The sequence below is a fragment of the Notolepis coatsorum genome, assembly GCF_963971535.1.
Source record: "Notolepis coatsorum genome assembly, chromosome: 2".
Lineage (NCBI taxonomy): Eukaryota > Metazoa > Chordata > Actinopteri > Aulopiformes > Paralepididae > Notolepis > Notolepis coatsorum.
Window position 1 is genome coordinate 1,140,305 of NC_140166.1, and position 20,824 is coordinate 1,161,128.

Consider the following 20,824-nt stretch of genomic DNA (forward strand, 5'->3'; position numbering starts at 1 on the left):
AGCCCCAAATGCATTATATTGATGATGAAATACAGTTTGATGGCAATCAGCGCGATATAAAAAATTCCAACTAGACGTACTTCTAGAAGTTACTACACGTCATCTGATGTTGACCGGATGGGCGAGGGGGCGTTTATAATTCCGTGGGCAGCGTTATACCAATCATCTAATGTGGGTCAAATGTTGATAATAGCAGTTAGTATCGAAGACGGTAACGTTACACGCTGAAACTCACCCCAGTCTCCGCGCGCCGTTGGGCGATCATCGTCGAGTAGAAATCTTATCATTATGGGATATATTTTTACCCGGTCCATCTCCAGCTTGTATAATGGTATATACGTCCAAATCATGTTGTTTATCGAGTTATTGCCAATCGATCACCGTGTAGCGTGACGAGCCAGAGTCCCATGAACTATAGCGAGCGCCCGGAAGTACTACGGTCGTCATGACAACCTCTATTCAACATCCTGTTTGGCGATTGCGCCGATCGGCCACCAGATGGCGCTCCTGAACCGCCAGAGAGCTCAATGGGTCCTGCTGGTGGATCTCAGGCCAGCGGAGGGGACATATGAATCCGATCGCAGATTTTTGAAATATTGATATAAGGACGACGTAACGCGTCCTCCGGCAACTTTAGCATGGCCAGCAAAGACGTCTAAAGACGGGTCCCGGCACTCAAAGTGTTAACACTGACTCATTCCTTCAGTCCACTCAAAATTATGATAATATTCCTTATGTTGTTTATGATATTAATTGAAAATAGCATATGAGAGTATTATATAGTAATAATAACACATGGCGATATACTAAAAAGCTATTTATAATTTTTAGCTGGTAAAAAATCTGCCCGGCTCGTAAATCTACCAGCCAAATGGCTGGTAAGTCAAAAAGTTAAGTTTGTTCCGTGTGTGTGTGTGTACTGTGTAGAGAGTTATCTGTGTGCGTAGTTGTGTAGCGAGTTGTGTGTGTGTGTGTACTGTGTAGAGAGTTATCTGTGTGTGTAGTTGTGTAGTGAGTTGTGTGTGTACTGTGTAGTGAGTTATCTGTGTGTGTAGTGAGGCCACACAGAGTTCAGACAGAGTTCACTCAGTGAGGAGAGTTGTTGATGCTCTTGTTATAGTTTAGTTGTTAGTGTAGTTGAGTTGATCTGATGATACTGATGCTGTTATATCCACCTGTTTAAAGACCTTTACAGATGATTGCTTAGTTCTGTTGATGATGAGGATGCTGAGGACGATGATAATTATGATGATGATTTTGTGGTGTTGACGTTTTGAACAAATGGTATGTATTGGTAGTGGTGTTGATGATCTGAGGTTGTTGATTGTAATAATAATAATAATAATGGTGTTTTTGTTTTTGTCTTGTAGTTTTCTGAGCCAGACGATCCACCTACTGAATGAGGATGACAGCTTGTACTGCATCTCAGCCTGGAACGACCAGGTCTGTCTGTCTGTCTGTCTGTCTGTCTGTCTGTCTGTCTGTCTGTCTGTCTGTCTGTCTGTCTGTCTGTCTGTCTGTCTGTCTGTCTGTCTGTCTGTCGAAAACCGAATGCCGAAAGGCCGAAAATTATTAATATAAATATATATATAGTGTATTTTTTTTTTTCAGCTACCTGATTATGGCAAAAGACATGATTATGGCAAAACTTAACTTAAATAATATTAATAATCACTATTATGGGCCCATAAAAAATTTATTCAGCACTTTTGAATGCATACATTAATTCCAGACTGACTGCTGAAAGATTGTACAATTTAAACATTTTCTCTTTGCATACAACAAAATGTGCATTAAAGTCAAGTGCATTTTCTTTTCTCTGTAGGATAACTACAACAAAGTGCATTCAGAACAAAGCCAAGGTGCTTTAAAACTGCATAAAGATCTGCATAAAGACACACACACGAGAGGGAGAATAGCTTATAGCAGACTTAATGATGTTACTGTAGTGGTTACCGAGTCATAATTCACGGCGTTCTAGCCTACATGGAAGGACTGTTGTCTTTACTACATCTCCTGTGACTCTTAGCGGGGGATGACGTAGCTTAAGAGAGACTAGTGAAAGTGAGGAATGGAAGCATTGTTAGCTAGCTTAACACTAACGTTAAGCTAGCTAAGGTTTTTAACCGTGACGGGCATATAGTAATAGACGAGGATGTTAAAGCTGCATTTATTGGATGCGTTGCTCGCGGAGTTTACATAGAAACAGCGTGAGTCCCAAGAGGAGTTGTCACAGGCTGCAGAACGCAGGAAGAGCTGTCAAGTTGCTCACGTTACACGTTGCGCATGCTATGTCTGTAGCCACGTTTTGATTACGTCATCACAACAACACGTTATTTGACATTCTGTGATATATTTTCGGTGCTAAAACCTTTCGGCTGAAAGTGCCCTTTTTAGCCATTTTCGGCCGATAATTTTTCGGTGGTCAAATATTCGGTGCATCCCTAATAAAGGACATGCATGCTATAGGTACTTAGGCTATGTCTCTCCATTAGCTATGTTCAGCCTGGCTGGGGCTAGCCACAGTCTAGCATTGTATGGTATGGTTGGGTTTGTGTCTCCATTAGCTATGTTCAGCCTGGCTGGCGCTAGCCATGGTCTAGTATGGTTGGGTTTGTGTCTCCATTAGCTATGTTCAGCCTGGCTGGCGCTAGCCATGGTCTAGTATGGTTGGGTTTGTGTCTCCATTAGCTATGTTCAGCCTGGCTGGGGCTAGCATGGTATGGTATGGTTGGGTTTGTGTCTCCATTAGCTATGTTCAGCCTGGCTGGGGCTAGCCACGGTCTAGCATGGTATGGTTGGGTTTGTGTCTCCATTAGCTATGTTCAGCCTGGCTGGGTCTAGCCATGGTCTAGCAGGGTATGGTTGGGTATGTGTCTCCATTAGCTATGTTCAGCCTGGCTGGGGCTAGCCACAGTCTAGCATGGTTAGGGTTATGTCTCCATTGTGTTTATTGTAAACTCTCTGGTTGCTGGTGTTAGATTCTGATCAATCAGCCGGTATCACGTCTTCGTCTGTTTGGCTTGTGTTATCGTCTCTCCATCCACTGACCGTCTGCGTTGTGTTTTAACTCTCCGATGTCTTCACCCTGGCTGATACAATCCTTATCATTCCCCGTTAGTGCAATCCGCAACCATAATAATTCACCACCTTCGTAAGAATTCGACACCTTGACAGCATACCTTTGTTGAAAGAGCGTTGTTTATTGATATAAACAGAAGCCTCAGCCCAGATGTTATCAGATTGTATTTTCATTGCTATCGTCTCTGCTGTTATTCAGTCCAATGGTGGCTCAGGCCTTGTTAGCCAAAGCTAATGATGATGTGGCATCCTTCCCCCCCCCACTCTCTGTGATGAGAGGAGGGAGTCTCTGATGGTTTCTTCTCTTCTGTGTGATCTCAGTCCTAGTCAGATTGTAGTCGATCTGCCCTTACCCGGAACCACTGTTCGATTTATATGATCTTCGTCATAGCAACGACGGCCCGCCCCTCCCCTGGTTACTATGTGCCGCTGCCATGACAACAGCTTTAACCTTTCACACATTTCAAAACGTTTCATTACTGTCAAAACCTCCATCGCTCTCTGCCTGCTGTTATCAGTGTTTATGTTACCACCCTGCCGATGACCTCAGAGCCCTGAGCTCTCAGTCTAGTTTGACTAGAGACAGTCACAGATGCAAACCCTGATGATAATGGTAACACACATCTTAAAGCTTGTCTCTATATATCAGTTTATAAACCAAATATACATTGAAAAAACCCAGTTTTCTCTAGGGCTGGGCGATATGACGATATTATATAAATATCGGGTACAGTTCATTAACGATACACTTTTTCAACGTATCGTGGATATCGTGATGTTTTGCCCAAGAGGATTGTGTCGCGTCAATCTGTCCACACGTTACTCGTTCATATCTCAGCCCGTGCTGAGATATGCCCATTCCGCGGTCTGTTAATAAAGTTTTCAATCAGACAGATGTATGGAAAGGCTTTTATTATAACATTCGTTGTAGTAAAATCATTATGCCTCATTTAGTCATCCTGTGGAGCACTGGTCTCCTACTCGACGGCTGCGGGGAGCTAACGTTACTAGTAGCTTTGTTGTTGTTCAGCACACAGGACATTCAGGAAGTCAAAACTAATAGCGCTTGCCGATTGGTGCTAAGAACAGCAGGGCGGGTGCAAGCGGTGTGACGTCATTGGCAGACTCGACTGTCAATCAAAATGATTATGTTTCCGTCAGAATGAATGAATGAAAACTTTATTAAAAGGTTGCAGAATGGGTACAATACAGTACAGGAGGATGAAGACCAGAAAAAGACTTTCGGCTTTTTTACATAAGGGTCCTCCATTTTCAATTCATCAAAACATTTAGAGACATACATATATACAGTAGTTTCATTAAAATGCTATTGATTGATTGATTTAAAACGATATTAACATATTGCAGAATGGGTACAGTACAGCTCAATACATACAATTGTTAAGGGGATGCAGACCAGAGAAAGACTTTAGTCTTGTTTACATCAGGGTCCCCCATTTTCAATTCATCATATTTCATATCTAAATCATATAATATCTCATAGCAATATATAATCTAATAATCTAAATCTAATATATAATATAAAAATGCTAAATGCATGGGTATTTTATTTAGTCTTTAATGTTAGCTTGCAAACTCAAATACTGTCTTGGTAAGCCTCATAATGAATTGTTTGGGGTAAAAAAGAAAAACATCGTGATGTGTATCGTGTATCGCCGAAAGGTCAGAAAATATCGTGATATCATATTTAGGCCATATCGCCCAGCCCTAGTTTTCTCTCATTTGGGCAACATTTCAAAATTCACTCCACCAATTTTGGTATGATGGACGCACCAATCCCAGCTGGCCAGGTTGTGAAAGGTGTCTGTCTCACCCAGGTTCTAAAGACAGTGGACGCTCACTGTGTGCCAGACAGTGTGGCTGAACCCTGTCTAGTGGAGACGAGGCGATACTCCAGACTAGTGGTGGGGGGAAATATCCATACGTATCGAATCGCTACTCCAGACGAATTACACACAGAAATACTGCAACCTGTTTAGATTATGGCTAGTTTGAATATATTGATTTGGAATACTGGGGGTCTAAACATGCAACATAAACGCAAAAGCGTGCTTACATTGATGAAAAGCAAACAGGTTGATGTGGCTCTTTTAAGCGAAACGCACCTTTTATTGGCTAACAATGTAAAGCTGGCGGATAAAATATATCAAAACATAAGCTACTCATCTTTTGGAGCTAGATCTCGTGGTGTAGCTATAGTTGTGAAACGAAAGTTGAATATTAAATTGTTGGACGTATGGTCTGATGCAGACGGACGAGTAACCATTGCTAAGATAGACTACAGTAACAGGAAAATCGCTTTGGTAGCGGCTTATGCCCCTAATCTTTACGACACTAACTTCTACGCTACTCTCACTAGAACAATGTTGGATCTCCCTGAGTATTCATTTATAACTGGTGCGGATTTTAATGCCATCTGGGATCCCTTGATTGATAAATCTAATCTCACCACTTCCAATGATCAGAAACAGGCCTCTAATGCATTACAGGCTTGGTCCAAGGATACAGGTGTAAATGATCTGTGGCGATTACTCAACCCAACGGCCCGAGAGTACTCTTTTTTTTCTTTGTCTATAGCTGGGGTGGTTAATCCGTTCTTTATGTACTCCTCTCGTTTGCCTCCCCGTGTCTCACCTCGTCTCTTCCTTCACGTCTCCTTATCATTTCCTTCACCTCGAATCTCAAAAAGTTAATAGTAACCGCTCTCGGGGGGCCTGCCAGCGGGCTGCTTCGGCGCAGGCGCCCCGTGGGCTCTCTGAATCTCCATCACCACATACAGGGCCATAGACTCCCTTTACACTCCGTCCTCCAATCCCCATAACCGGGTATTATTTCTCTGCGGTCTCCCTTCCATGTCCGACAGCTTTTCCTTCATTTTTTCTTGTTGTAGAATTGCAATTGTCAGTACTTCGTGTATCTTCGTTTCCCATTCCTCCGCCTCTGCCGTTCTCCCTTCTAACGCCGCCACGCTCTCACCCTGTTCCACCATCTTTTCATTGACCGCTTCGAGTCCCGCATCCATTTCTCCCCCGATATCCTCCTGCTCCGTCTTCAATTCCTCCCCCAGCCTCCCGACATCGGTCCTTATCGTGTCCGTAGTTGTCTGCATATCTGCCAATATTGCGTCCGTCATTGTTTTCATATATGCCAATATCTCGGCCTGCATGCAGACCGCCCATCCTGGCACTTCCCTGTCGAGCGCGGCCGGCCCACCTCCTCCTTCCACCTGGTCCCTCTCTCCCTCGCGACGGGGATTTTGTATCTTCAAATTCTCCCTTCTCAGAGATCCCTCATTTTCTCTCTTCTTCTCATTCCTTGTTTCCTCCTTGTTCCTTGATTGCATCTCCATTTTTTATTTCTTTTCGGGTCTTTATTCATCCATTTTTTTTACTTATTTGACCAGGAGCTCCAGCACACTCGTGCTACCCGTTTCCTCTCGTACCGCCATTGAGGGTATGGGTTCTTACTAGGGATGTCCGATATTATCGGCCGATATCGGCATTAAAATGTGATATCGGAAAATATCTGTATCTGTTTAAAAAAATAATAATAATAATAATAATTTTCTTTTCTACATTTCTATAGAAATGATGTCCGATATTATCGGCCTACCGATATTATCGGCCGATATCGGCATTAAAATGTGATATCGGTTGATATCGGTATCGGAAATTAAGAGTTGGACAATATCGGTATATCGGTATCGGTAAAAAAGCCAATATCGAGCATCCCTAGTTCTTACCTATCTCGATGTGATTTATCTAGAGATATCTACTGCACGAATGTTAGGTGTTAATGAAGCCAGCATAGCAATCTGGTTAGATGTGGTGGAGAGGATAAAGGATAGCATATGAATTTGTAATTCCTGGTGTTAAACGGAATAATGGATGGATTGTCCAAGAGGGGGTCCTGAGGGGGGGGGGAAGAGCGAGCAAGAGCATATGTATTGTATTGTATTTATTATGGGTATATCTTTTAATCTACATTTATTTTGATTTAAGTACTGGACTGTCATTATTGTTATTATGTCGATCATAGTCCTGTGATTTATTGTGGATTTCTACTGTTAATGTATTGTGTGTCTGGTTTTATGTAAAAAAAAAAGGGTAAATAAAAAACATTTGTTCAATAAATTGCAATATTAATATCGCAATACTCAGCATATCGCAATATATTTTGAATCGCAATACTATCGTGTCGTGACTAATGATGATGTGGCATCCTTCCCCCCCCCCACTCTCTGTGATGAGAGGAGGGAGTCTCTGATGGTTTCTTCTCTTCTGTGTGATCTCAGTCCTAGTCAGATTGTAGTCGATCTGCCCTTACCCGGAACCACTGTTCGATTTATATGATCTTCGTCATAGCAACGACGGCCCGCCCCTCCCCTGGTTACTATGTGCCGCTGCCATGACAACAGCTTTAACCTTTCACACATTTCAAAACGTTTCATTACTGTCAACCTCCATCGCTCTCTTCCTGTGCCCTGTGCCTGCTGTTATCAGTGTTTATGTTACCACCCTGCCGATGACCTCGGAGCCCTGAGCTCTCAGTCTAGTTTGACTAGAGACAGTCACAGATGCAAACCCTGATGATAATGGTAACACACATCTTAAAGCTTGTCTCTATATATCAGTTTATAAACCAAATATACATTGAAAAAACCCAGTTTTCTCTCATTTGGGCAACATTTCAAAATTCACTCCACCAATTTTGGTATGATGGACGCACCAATCCCAGCTGGCCAGGTTGTGAAAGGTGTCTGTCTCACCCAGGTTCTAAAGACAGTGGACGCTCACTGTGTGCCAGACAGTGTGGCTGAACCCTGTCTAGTGGAGACGAGGCGATACTCCAGACTAGTGGTGGGGGGAAATATCCATACGTATCGAATCGCTACTCCAGACGAATTACACACAGAAATACTGCAACCTGTTTAGATTATGGCTAGTTTGAATATATTGATTTGGAATACTGGGGGTCTAAACATACAACATAAACACAAAAGCGTGCTTACATTGATGAAAAGCAAACAGGTTGATGTGGCTCTTTTAAGCGAAACGCACCTTTTATTGGCTAACAATGTAAAGCTGGCGGATAAAATATATCAAAACATAAGCTACTCATCTTTTGGAGCTAGATCTCGTGGTGTAGCTATAGTTGTGAAACGAAAGTTGAATATTAAATTGTTGGACGTATGGTCTGATGCAGACGGACGAGTAACCATTGCTAAGATAGACTACAGTAACAGGAAAATCGCTTTGGTAGCGGCTTATGCCCCTAATCTTTACGACGCTAACTTCTACGCTACTCTCACTAGAACAATGTTGGATCTCCCTGAGTATTCATTTATAACTGGTGCGGATTTTAATGCCATCTGGGATCCCTTGATTGATAAATCTAATCTCACCACTTCCAATGATCAGAAACAGGCCTCTAATGCATTACAGGCTTGGTCCAAGGATACAGGTGTAAATGATCTGTGGCGATTACTCAACCCAACGGCCCGAGAGTACTCTTTTTTTTCTCAGCAAGACACAAGACATTTTCTAGAATAGATTATGTTTTTGCTTCCCCTAGACTATTTGATAGCTTTTGACTAAAGGGCTCATTTAGTAGAATGACAAGATGGCGTTTTAACTCGACACTGTTGAAAAACACTGAATTCAATTTACAATTCAACATTAAACTAAATGATTTCCTGCAGATTAATGCGGGTTTGGTACAAGACCCCAGAATGTTATGGAGATCGGTAAAGGGTTTTATTAAGGAAAACACTACTGTCTTTGCCTCCAACCTCCGCAAGAAACGTCAATCCAAATTGGTAGAACTGGAAACGCTACACTCGTTGTTGTTCTCCTCTTTACAACGCAACTACTCATGTCAATTGGAGTCTCAAATTAAAGTGTTAAAAAAAGAGATTAACTCCATTTTAAGACAACAATCTGAATTTCAAATATGCAGTACAAGACAACATTATTACTTTCATGGCTCTAAACCGAGTCACCTACTAGCTATGAAGATACGATCCAATGCACAATTTGCTGATATACCCGCTACTAAGGACCAACAGGGACTTGTTACAGACCCCAAGAAAATCAACAAGACTTTTAGTGCGTTTTACTCTAACCTATACAAGTCAGAAGTGGTATTCGATCATAATAAACTGGATACATTTCTTGATCAAATTAACCTACCTAAAATTTCTGAGGAAGATGCTAAACAGTTAGATGTACCTATTACACTAGAGGAACTTAGGGAGGCTATATCTGAATTGCAAAGTGGTAAGGCCCCTGGATGGGATGGTATCCCACCAGAACTGTACCTCTCATGTTGGGATGTAATTGGACCCCTATTACTTGACATGATTTTATACTCAATCAAAGAGGGGAACTTCTCCAGGGACGTTAATATGGCACTTATATCTGTCCTCCTTAAAAAAGACAGACCCCACCGAATGTGGTAGTTATAGACCCTTAAGCCTCCTCGGAACCGATATTAAGCTGTACGCTAAGGTACTAGCCATCAGACTTCAAAAGCATATGACATCTTTAGTTCACCCTGATCAGACAGGCTTCATAAGTGGCCGCCTGATCACGGATAATCTTAGACGGTTACGGCATGTGATAGACGCCAGCAAGGAAGCTGTACCTCCTGTAGCTGTATTATCCTTGGATGCGATGAAGGCCTTTGATAGGTTGGAATGGTCTTATTTATGGGCAGTACTTGGAAGGATGGGGTTAGGAGATGGATTCATTAATACGATCAAAGTACTATACACAGATCCATCTGCCATGATTATAACAGGGAAATTCACCTCCCCAAACGTCCCTGTGTCGCGTTCGTCCAGACAGTGTTGTCCTCTTAGTCCCGGACTGTTTGCTCTATCTCTAGAACCTTTGGCACAGTATATAAGACAATCCCAATCCATAGAGCCGATTTCAATTAAGGGCACACAGCATCATATCAGTTTATATGCAGACGATGTAATAATGTGCATGCAAAACCCTACCACCTCACTACCTCATCTTCTCAAAGTAATAGATGATTTTGGTAATCTATCGGGATTTAAGATAAACTGGCCAAAATCTGCCTTCCTTTCACTTAATGTGACTGCGAAGGCTACCATCCTCCCAGCAAATATACCCATGGTAGAACACTTTAGATGTCTTGGAGTTGAAATATTCCCCACTATTTGCCAAACAGTGAAGTATAATTATACCGGATTCCTAGATAGGATCACAAACGACTTCAGCAGGTGGTCAAAACTAAAAAACTCAGTACAGGCCCGAGCATCAATAGTTAAGATGGATGTTTTACCTAGAATCAACTTTTTCAGCTCGATGTTGCTGTTACCCCCCCCCCCCCCCCCCCCCCCCCCTGTTGGTTACTGGCAAAAATTACAATCCGCTGCATATAAATTTATTTGGAACAACAAACCTCCACGAATAAAAAGATCCACTGCACAGAGAAATAAAGCCGACGGGGGTTTAGCATTTCCAGACTTCAACTATTATTTTAAAGCGTTCTCTTTAAGACCACTGATCACCTGGTTTGATTCTCAAGCATCTGTATCCTGGAGACCATTAGAGGAGAACATAGTGGCACCACATAGACTGCAGGATATAGTATACACCAACTTATCAATTAAGCAATGCAACTTGAAATTTGGCCCTCTTATTACACATGTTATCCGGATATGGCGTGACGCACATAAAAAATTTACTAACCAACATAAATGGCATAGTCATTCTCCCCTATTTATTAACAATTCACTCCTTATTGCACAACAACCTATCAGATTTACCAAATGGGAAAAGAAGGGCATACATACATTGGGGGATGTCTTCAACGACCGGGGTTTTTGCAGCTATAAAGATATATCTAACAAATTTAACCTCACCAAATCCAATTAAGAGCAGCTTTAAGGGCTCATGGAGTCCCATTAAAGGTGCCACTTGAGCACCACAGATATCACAAATTATTTTATGAAAAGGAGACATCGAGAGGCTTCGTCTCTGATTTTTATCGTCACTTACTTACGTCCTCATATGATGTCCTTCCCCTAGACTCAGTTTGGAGGAAGGATATCCCAAACTTGGAAGTAGATTTTGATTGGGATGAAGTTTGGGCAAACGTACGGCTGTCATCACGCAACCCGGATCATCAACAGATTAATCTTAATTTTATTCATAGGACTTACCTGACTCCTAGACGTTTGCACCTAATGGGGCTCAAACAAGACTCTCGATGCTCCTTATGTTTAAACGGTGATATTGATACATTTATGCATATGTATTGGGAATGCCCTCCTGTTAAGATATTCTGGGAAGAAGTAGCCATGCAATTATCAGAATTTTTTATTTCTGACCATACCTGTACTGCCTTCTGTATTGTTGTTGAATGATGTTTCTCAGTTAGCAGCCTCTATACAGGAAAGAGACTAATTTTGTCCGGTCTTACGGCTGCTAAAAAGCTGATAGCATCACGCTGGATTCAACCGGATAAAATGTGCCGGAAGGTATGGGTTCTTTTTTTTTTTAAACTTACATTTTTATTGAACACATACAAGTTACAACACAACATATACAATAACATCAATAACACAACAGTACAATGATGTGGGCCCCTTGAACTCGGCTGCGCTCATCCTCCCAGACCCCCGCAAGAGGAACCCCCACCCTCCCCCCCTAGAAACTGGGCTCCCCCGCATCCCAGGTCCGTCCCACACAGGGTCCAGCACTCAGCGACACGGGTATCTTGAATCTGATTGGGCCCGACCCAGTAAAGGGGCGAGGGGCAATACCCCCCCCTCCGAGCCAAGCCCGCTACCTCCCATGCCACCAAGCCCCCCACCCCACGCACAACCAACCCACAACCCACGGGATCCCACTCTCCCGGGTCAAACCGCATACACGCTGACCCCCGACCCCCCCCCCCCCCCCCCCGAGTTGAGCCCATTGGCGCCCCCCATATCTTAGGCCGCTGCACCCGTGGCCGGGCCCCCATCGACACGGGTCCCTTGAATCAATTGGGCCAGGCCCAGTAGAGGAAAGGATAGGGGACCCCCCCCCCCCACCGAGCCAAGCCCGCTATTCCCCATGCCCCAGAGAGCCCCACCCCATGCCCATCGGCCACCCAACACACAGGGCCCCGCCGGGCAAAGCCCAGCCTCTCTGATCCCCCTGTGAGAGACCCCTCCCTCCCGCCCTCCTCCCCGAGAGATGGAACACCCCCATATCCTGGTCCACCATGCACAGAGCCGAGCCCCCAGAGCCCCCACCCCACCCACCAGGCCCCTGGCCCACTATAGCCCCAAGCCCAGGTCCGCAGAAGGTCTAAGCACCACGCCTCAATGGCCCCCCAACCCCCTGCGACGCCAAGCCCGGTGCCCCCCCGGCCCCGACACCTGACCGCCGAGGACCCCAGGAAACCCACTGTACCTCCCATGTCACCGACATCACCGCACACGTTTATGAAAATAAAACTAACAATACAATAAGCACACTCTTTCCCCGGTTGGCGGTTTGGAGGGGGATCAGCCCTCCTACTGGAGAAGCCCCCCCCCCCCCAGAGACGAAGATACCCCCCGCAGGAGGCTCTCCAAGCCTCTCTTCATGTCCAACATTTTGAATTCTTGTCCTTCATATTTGTCCATGTGCACATTTAAAACATATATACTTTACATAAATTGCTCCCAAGGTGTACGGGGGATCCTTGTGTCTCCCCCTCTCCCCTGCTGGTAGGTGCAGAGTATTGGCTCTCCTGTTGAGAGGGCTCTGCCTAGTGGCGAGGGGTGCCTGATGTCTTGGCCCCCCTTCATCTCACTATAATTGTCCAACATTCGTGTTGTCTATTGTGCTAGAGCTCCTGGTCAAAGTTCTCTGTCTGCTTTTCCTCCTGTTCCGAGACCCCCACCTTCCAGTCCTCCTGTGATTCGAGTCCCATGTTCCATTGACTCTCCTTCATCCCAGTCCAATGTGTGTAAACCTCTGTGTGATTATAGTTCTCCATTCAGTGTGTGTAGCATGTTTACTCCTCCAATTATTCTATGTGTTGTATATTTACCCTCCTAATTATTTCCATCTGCAGTGATTATAGTGCGTGTTCGTGTATGTGTTCCATTGGGCATTATTGTCTATAGCTGGGGTGGTTAATCCGTTCTTGATGTACTCCTCTCGTTCGCCTCCCCATGTCTCACCTCGTCTCTTCCTTCACGTCTCCTTATCATTTCCTTCACCTCGAATCTCAAAAAGTTAATAGTAACCGCTCTCGGGGGGCCTGCCAGCGGGCTGCTTCGGCGCAGGCGCCCCGTGGGCTCTCTGAATCTCCATCACTACATACAGGGCCATAGACTCCCTTTCCACTCCGTCCTCCAATCCCCATAACCGGGTATTATTTCTCCGCTGTCTCCCTTCCATGTCCGACAGCTTTTCCTTCATTTTTTATTGTTGTAGAATTGCAATTGTCAGTACTTCATGTATCTTCGTTTCCCATTCCTCCGCCTCTGCCGTTCTCCCTTCCAACGCCGCCACGCTCTCACCCTGTTCCACCATCTTTTCATTGACCGCTTCGAGTCCCGCATCCATTTCTCCCCCGATATCCTCCTGCTCCGTCTTCAATTCCTCCCCCAGCCTCCCGACATCGGTCCTTATCGTGTCCGTAGTTGTCTGCATATCTGCCAATATTGCGTCCGTCATTGTTTTCATATATGCCAATATCTCGGCCTGCATGCAGACCGCCCATCCTGGCACTTCCCTGTCGAGCGCGGCCGGCCCACCTCCTCCTTCCACCTGGTCCCTCTTTCCCTCGCGACGGGGATTTTGTATCTTCAAATTCTCCCTTCTCAGAGATCCCTCATTTTCTCTCTTCTTCTCATTCCTTGTTTCCTCCTTGTTTCTTGATTGCATCTCCATTTTTTATTTCTTTTCGGGTCTTTATTCATCCGTTTTTTTAACTTATTTGACCAGGAGCTCCAGCACACTCGTGCTACCCGTTTCCTCTCGTACCGCCATTGAGGGTATGGGTTCTTACTAGGGATGTCCGATATTATCGGCCTACCGATATTATCGGCCGATATCGGCATTAAAATGTGATATCGGTTGATATCGGTATCGGAAATTAAGAGTTGGACAATATCGGTATATCGGTATCGGTAAAAAAGCCAATATCGAGCATCCCTAGTTCTTACCTATCTCGATGTGATTTATCTAGAGATATCTACTGCACGAATTTTAGGTGTTAATGAAGCCAGCATAGCAATCTGGTTAGATGTGGTGGAGAGGATAAAGGATAGCATATGAATTTGTAATTCCTGGTGTTAAACAGAATAATGGATGGATTGTCCAAGAGGGGGTCCTGAGGGGGGGGGGAAGAGCGAGCAAGAGCATATGTATGTATTGTATTGTATTTATTATGGGTATATCTTTTAATCTACATTTTTTTTGATTTAAGTACTGGACTGTCATTATTGTTATTATTATGTCGATCATAGTCCTGTGATTTATTGTGGATTTCTACTGTTAATGTATTGTGTGTCTGGTTTTATGTAAAAAAAAAAGGGTAAATAAAAAACATTTGTTCAATAAATCGCAATATTAATATCGCAATACTCAGCATATCGCAATATATTTTGAATCGCAATACTATCGTGTCGTGACTTTAAGTCTGGTGATAACATGGTATGGTGAGGCCTCTGGTGACTTTAAGTCTGGTGATAACATGGTATGGTGAGGCCTCTGGTGACTTTAAGTCTGGTGATAACATGGTATGGTGAGGCCTCTGGTGACTTTAAGTCTGGTGATAACATGGTATGGTGAGGCCTCTGGTGACTTTAAGTCTGGTGATAACATGGTATGGTGAGGCCTCTGGTGACTTTAAGTCTGGTGATAACATGGTATGGTGAGGCCTCTGGTGACTTTAAGTCTGGTGATAACATGGTATGGTGAGGCCTCTGGTGACTTTAAGTCTGGTGATAACATGGTATGGTGAGGCCTCTGGTGACTAAGTCTGGTGATAACATGGTATGGTGAGGCCTCTGGTGACTTTAAGTCTGGTGATAACATGGTATGGTGAGGCCTCTGGTGACTTTACGTCTGGTGATAACATGGTATGGTGAGGCCTCTGGTGACTTTAAGTCTGGTGATAACATGGTATGGTGAGGCCTCTGGTGATGCCCAGCCCTGGACTCCAGACCCGGTCCTTGTCCTTGACCACGGTACTGGCAGCGGACTGTGTGGAGCCCACTGCTCCTGAACCCTGACCACGGTACTGGCAGCAGACTGTGTGGAGCCCACTGCTCCTGAACCCTGACCACGGTACTGGCAGCAGACTGTGTGGAGCCCACTGCTCCTGAACCCTGACCACGGTACTTAAGTACTAAAAAGTAAAAGTAAAAACGTTTTCTTATTCCGGGGCAAAGACATTTTCTGTTTCGTCCTCTTCATCACTCGTACTATCGTTTGTGGCCGTCTTCTGTAGCTCGTCACTCTGACTGTCTATTCTTCTGATAGCAGGTGTTTAATCAAAGATCCCCGCTTTCTAGTCTTGCACAAGGACCAATCAGCATGTGTATGGGCAGGTTCATTTTCCATTGATGGGGATTTGATTGGCTGTTTTTAAATAAAGAGCGGCCGCAGGATTAATAACGTTAATGTTAGTTCAGCCAGAGAAACAAATATACTAATTAAAATAGTTGGACCTGCGAGATTTGTACTTTGTAGGTCTGCATTTTAAATGTAAGGAGTAAAAAGTATGTTTTTTTTCTCTGAAATGTAATTGAGTAAAAGTACAAAGTATACAAACCTGATAATACTCGAGTAAAGTACAAATCCCCCAAAACAGTACTTAAGTATTGTAACGAAGTACAATTACTCAAGTACTTTACACCCCGTGTGTGTGTGTGTGTGTGTGTGTGTGTGTGTGTGTGTGCAGGGGAGGAAACTAACTTTTTGGCTTACCAGCCAACTGGCGAGTATCTGATTTTTTTTACCAGCCAAACAGATTTTTTACCAGACAAAAAAAATCGCTAATTGTAATTACTTCTTTGTATGTCAAGCCGCGTCAATGTTGTGTATGCATCTGGGTAGGCACACTGTGCCTTTAAGACAGCACGGTGGTCTTACGACAGTGCTGTGAAGTACCGTCAAGTGTTGTGGTAACGTCAGTTGGGTTGGTGTGCTGTTGTGCACATTGCACTGGTTGAGCTAGCCCCTTTCGTGACTGCGATGTGCAAGCCAGGGGCTTTTGAGCATGAAATAAAATGTCTAACCTTACGTCGTAGTCCGGTGCTTTTTTTGGAAACATTATAGTCATAACAGATACACCTAGCTGGCTGCTTTGAGCACACGGGGCTAACGTTAGCTAGCAAGCAGCTATAGCTAAAACGCTAACTAGAAGCTAACCACTGTATACAGTTCCAGTAGACTAACATTACACCTCTGTGATTTAAATGTGTCCTTAGTAACTTATACTCGAGGGTTGTACTAGGGTTGGATGCAGTTTCCCATTGGTCAGTCTGTCTGTTTTCCATCTTCTGCTGTGTTTAACGGTATCTGTTTGCGAGTGCTCCTGATGGCTAGCCTAGTACCGCGGGACTTTTATTATATGTCCGCGGGTTGGCCAGTACTGCGCAAATGTTTATTAAACATTATACAACAGCATGCAAATTTCTCGATTCTGATTGGCCATTTACACGTCTTTATTGGCAACAATCCACGGTCCTGGGCTCAGGACCCGCCCACAACCGAATCACATATCACTCCCCGGCTCACTCCGGGAGAAAACAAGATCGCGGACAACAAATGGTTATGTTGAAAGCACCATAACGACTAAATATGAAGCGATTCTGTCAAGGGGAATGTGTTAGTCCTTTAAACAATGTTGGATGATGTAATTGATGGGTCTTGAGTCAATCTAGAACAAAAGAAAAATCGCGGATTGATTGATTGATTAATTGATTGATTTAAATTTCTTCCTTCCTACTTTCTACTGACTGCAGCGTTCTCTCTCACACTGTCCGACGCTGGCGTACCCACAAACACACACACACACATACAAACACACCACACACACACACGCACACTGTGACACACACACACACACACACACACACACACACTCCTGTCTGCAACAGCGGGGGAGTCAGACTGAGAGAGAAGCAGCGCTGTTTTAAGTGAGCATGGTCTATTGAATTGATTGATTGGTTGATTGCTAATTTTATTACTGTACCCCTGGTTTCCAACTGGTTAAGTTTAGGCTAAAAGAAATAAATAAAAAAATAGGGCGAAGAAAACGTTTTTTTCCTATAGGGCAAAGAAAACGTTTTAATTTGTTTTACCCACTTTATATAGAAGCATCTAAGAATGAAGTTCTATGGAAAGTAGGTCTGCATTCCCTTAACAATTGTGTGTATTGAGCCATACTGTATTGTACCCATTCTGCATCTGGTAATAAAATTTTCAATCAATCATTCCAATAATACACAGTTGGATGTGTTAGTTGGTTGGATGCACTTCAAGCTGCTTCCACATGAGGCAACTTCTCTCAATCATTCCAATAATACACAGTTGGATGTGTTAGTTTGGTTGGATGCACTTCAAGCTGCTTCCACATGGAGGCAACTTGTCTTTTTTGTAGTTGTGGGAACTACTTTTTCTGGCGGATGGTTTTTTCAATAAATCTTCGATTAATGTGTGTTTATTGTATAGAAATAAGGTTGGATGAATCTGGCAGTTGTATAAAAGCTTTACACCACTTGTAGTCGTGATTTGTGACCAATAAACCATGCCTAGGCATGGTTTATTGGTCACAAACCACTCCTGCGCATGATGTAATGCTTAATTATATGTCCGCGGGTGGTCTTGTGCAGTGCTCTCGTGGCACTGTCAACTAAAGCGAACACTCAGAAGACGCGCACTGTTTGCCAGTGCAGTGATTGCAGAATGTTTTATTTTTTTGTATACTCGCCAGCAGGGGAGGAAACTAATTTTTTGGCTTACCAGCCAACTGGCGGGTATCTGATTTTTTTTACCAGCCAAACGTAAAAAATACTAGCATTTGGCCAGTAAAGTGGCCTAATTTCCTCCCCTGTGTGTGTGTGTGTGTGTGTGTGTGTGTGTGGTGTGTGGTGTGTGGTGTGTGGTGTGTGTGTGTGTGTGTTCTGCAGGGCTATGAGCACACAGCGGAGGACCCTGCGCTCCTCTACAGGGTGGAGAGCATGCCTGGTCTGGGCTGGGTCCTGAAGAAGAGCCTCTACAAGGACGAGCTGGAGCCCAAGTGGCCCACGCCTGAGAAGGTGAGCTGTGTGTTTGTGTCACTGAGGAGGTGAGCTGTGTGTTTGTGTCACTGAGGAGGTGAGCTGTGTGTTTGTGTCACTGAGGAGGTGAGCTGTGTGTTTGTGTCACTGAGGAGGTGAGCTGTGTGTTTGTGTCACTGAGGAGGTGAGCTGTGTGTTTGTGTCACTGAGAGGGTGAGCTGTGTGTTTGTGTCACTGAGGAGGTGAGCTGTGTGTTTGTGTCACTGAGGAGGTGAGCTGTGTGTTTGTGTCACTGAGGAGGTGAGCTGTGTGTTTGTGTCACTGAGGAGGTGAGCTGTGTGTTTGTGTCACTGAGGAGGTGAGCTGTGTGTTTGTGTCACTGAGGAGGTGAGCTGTGTGTTTGTGTCACTGAGGAGGTGAGCTGTGTGTTTGTGTCACTGAGGAGGTGAGCTGTGTGTTTGTGTCACGCTGCCTGAGAGGGTGAGCTGTGTGTTTGTGTGCGCAGATTAGGGATGTCCGATATTATCGGCCGATATTGGCATTAAAATGTAATAAGTAAGGGATAATGTATAGCTACGAGGTCATTGTCGCAAAATAATTGACCGACACAGAGTTTAGAACACCGAGGCGCCTCGCTGAGGTGTTTTAAACGTAGTGAAGGTCAATTATTTTGCGACAATGACCGAGTATAGCTAAACATTATCCAGCTTATTACATGGCTAACTTCCTAACAATATACCTAATTCATTTTACACCATCGACAAGACGAGATCAAATGCAGACGCAGTTGTTCTGTGGCTCTGTCAGCCCAAATAAAGTGATTATTATCGCCGGCAGCCGGCAGGTGTGTCTGATTGCACTGATGCAGTGTGTGTCAGTGGGCTTGATGGCTCCAGCTGCGAACAGCGGTCATTATTGCTCTGTTGCCCCTGGCAGCGGTCCGTTATTGAGTAATAACGGACCGCTGCTGAGCGCTATTGACCAATCACAATCAAGCATTTCGGCGAATGTTAAAACGCCATGTAATAATGGATATTATCGGTATCGGTTTTAAATTTTTTTTTACTATTTTTATTTAACCTTTATTTACCCAGGCAAGCAAGTAAGAACAAATTCTTATTTTATTTATTGTCAAAAGTATGCATAATGTTGTGTTAATTCCACGACAAGAGATATGTAATGTTAAGTACCTCAAATGATTCGTTTTTTTGGGGGGGGACCCAGCATATATCGGTATCGGAAGTTAAGAGTTGGACAATATCGGTATATCGGATATCGGTAAAAAAGCCAATATCGAACATCCCGAGCGCAGATGCGTGTGTGTTCCTGTTAACTATGTGTGCGTGCATTAGTGTCTAATGTCCTAGCTGTGGGACATGTCTCTATAGTGAGGTGTCTCTGCTGTCTGTCCTAGCTGTGGGACATGTCTCTATAGTGAGGTGTCTCTGCTGTCTGTCCTAGCTGTGGGACATGTCTCTATAGTGAGGTGTCTCTGCTGTCTGTCCTAGCTGTGGGACATGTCTCTATAGTGAGGTGTCTCTGCTGTCTGTCCTAGCTGTGGGACATGTCTCTATAGTGAGGTGTCTCTGCTGTCTGTCCTAGCTGTGGGACATGTCTCTATAGTGAGGTGTCTCTGCTGTCTGTCCTAGCTGTGGGACATGTCTCTATAGTGACGTGTCTCTGCCGTCTGTCCTAGCTGTGGGACATGTCTCTATAGTGACGTGTCTCTGCTGTCTGTCCTAGCTGTGGGACATGTCTCTATAGTGAGGTGTCTCTGCCGTCTGTCCTAGCTGTGGGACATGTCTCTATAGTGACGTGTCTCTGCTGTCTGTCCTAGCTGTGGGACATGTCTCTATAGTGAGGTGTCTCTGCTGTCTGTCCTAGCTGTGGGACATGTCTCTATAGTGACGTGTCTCTGCTGTCTGTCCTAGCTGTGGGACATGTCTCTATAGTGAGGTGTCTCTGCTGTCTGTCCTAGCTGTGGGACATGTCTCTATAGTGAGGTGTCTCTGCTGTCTGTCCTAGCTGTGGGACATGTCTCTATAGTGAGGTGTCTCTGCTGTCTGTCCTAGCTGTGGGACATGTCTCTATAGTGACGTGTCTCTGCTGTCTGTCCTAGCTGTGGGACATGTCTCTATAGTGAGGTGTGTCTCTGCTGTCTGTCCTAGCTGTGGGACATGTCTCTATAGTGAGGTGTCTCTGCTGTCTGTCCTAGCTGTGGGACATGTCTCTATAGTGACGTGTGTCTCTGCTGTCTGTCCTAGCTGTGGGACATGTCTCTATAGTGAGGTGTCTCTGCTGTCTGTCCTAGCTGTGGGACATGTCTCTATAGTGAGGTGTCTCTGCTGTCTGTCCTAGCTGTGGGACATGTCTCTATAGTGAGGTGTCTCTGCTGTCTGTCCTAGCTGTGGGACATGTCTCTATAGTGACGTGTCTCTGCTGTCTGTCCTAGCTGTGGGACATGTCTCTATA

General features: G+C 44.4%; 1 protein-coding gene across 2 annotated transcripts in view; it reads left to right on the forward strand.

The window, feature by feature from the left end:
* pomgnt1 (protein O-linked mannose N-acetylglucosaminyltransferase 1 (beta 1,2-)) overlaps positions 1-20,824 on the forward strand; it is a 141,207-nt gene that overhangs the window by 78,987 nt on the left and 41,396 nt on the right. For both annotated transcript variants that reach the window (XM_084309052.1, XM_084309051.1), the window contains exons 15-16: positions 1,371-1,443; positions 18,263-18,391. In XM_084309052.1, coding sequence (XP_084165178.1) covers positions 1,371-1,443; positions 18,263-18,391 — 202 coding nt within the window. The remainder of the gene's footprint in view (positions 1-1,370; positions 1,444-18,262; positions 18,392-20,824) is intronic.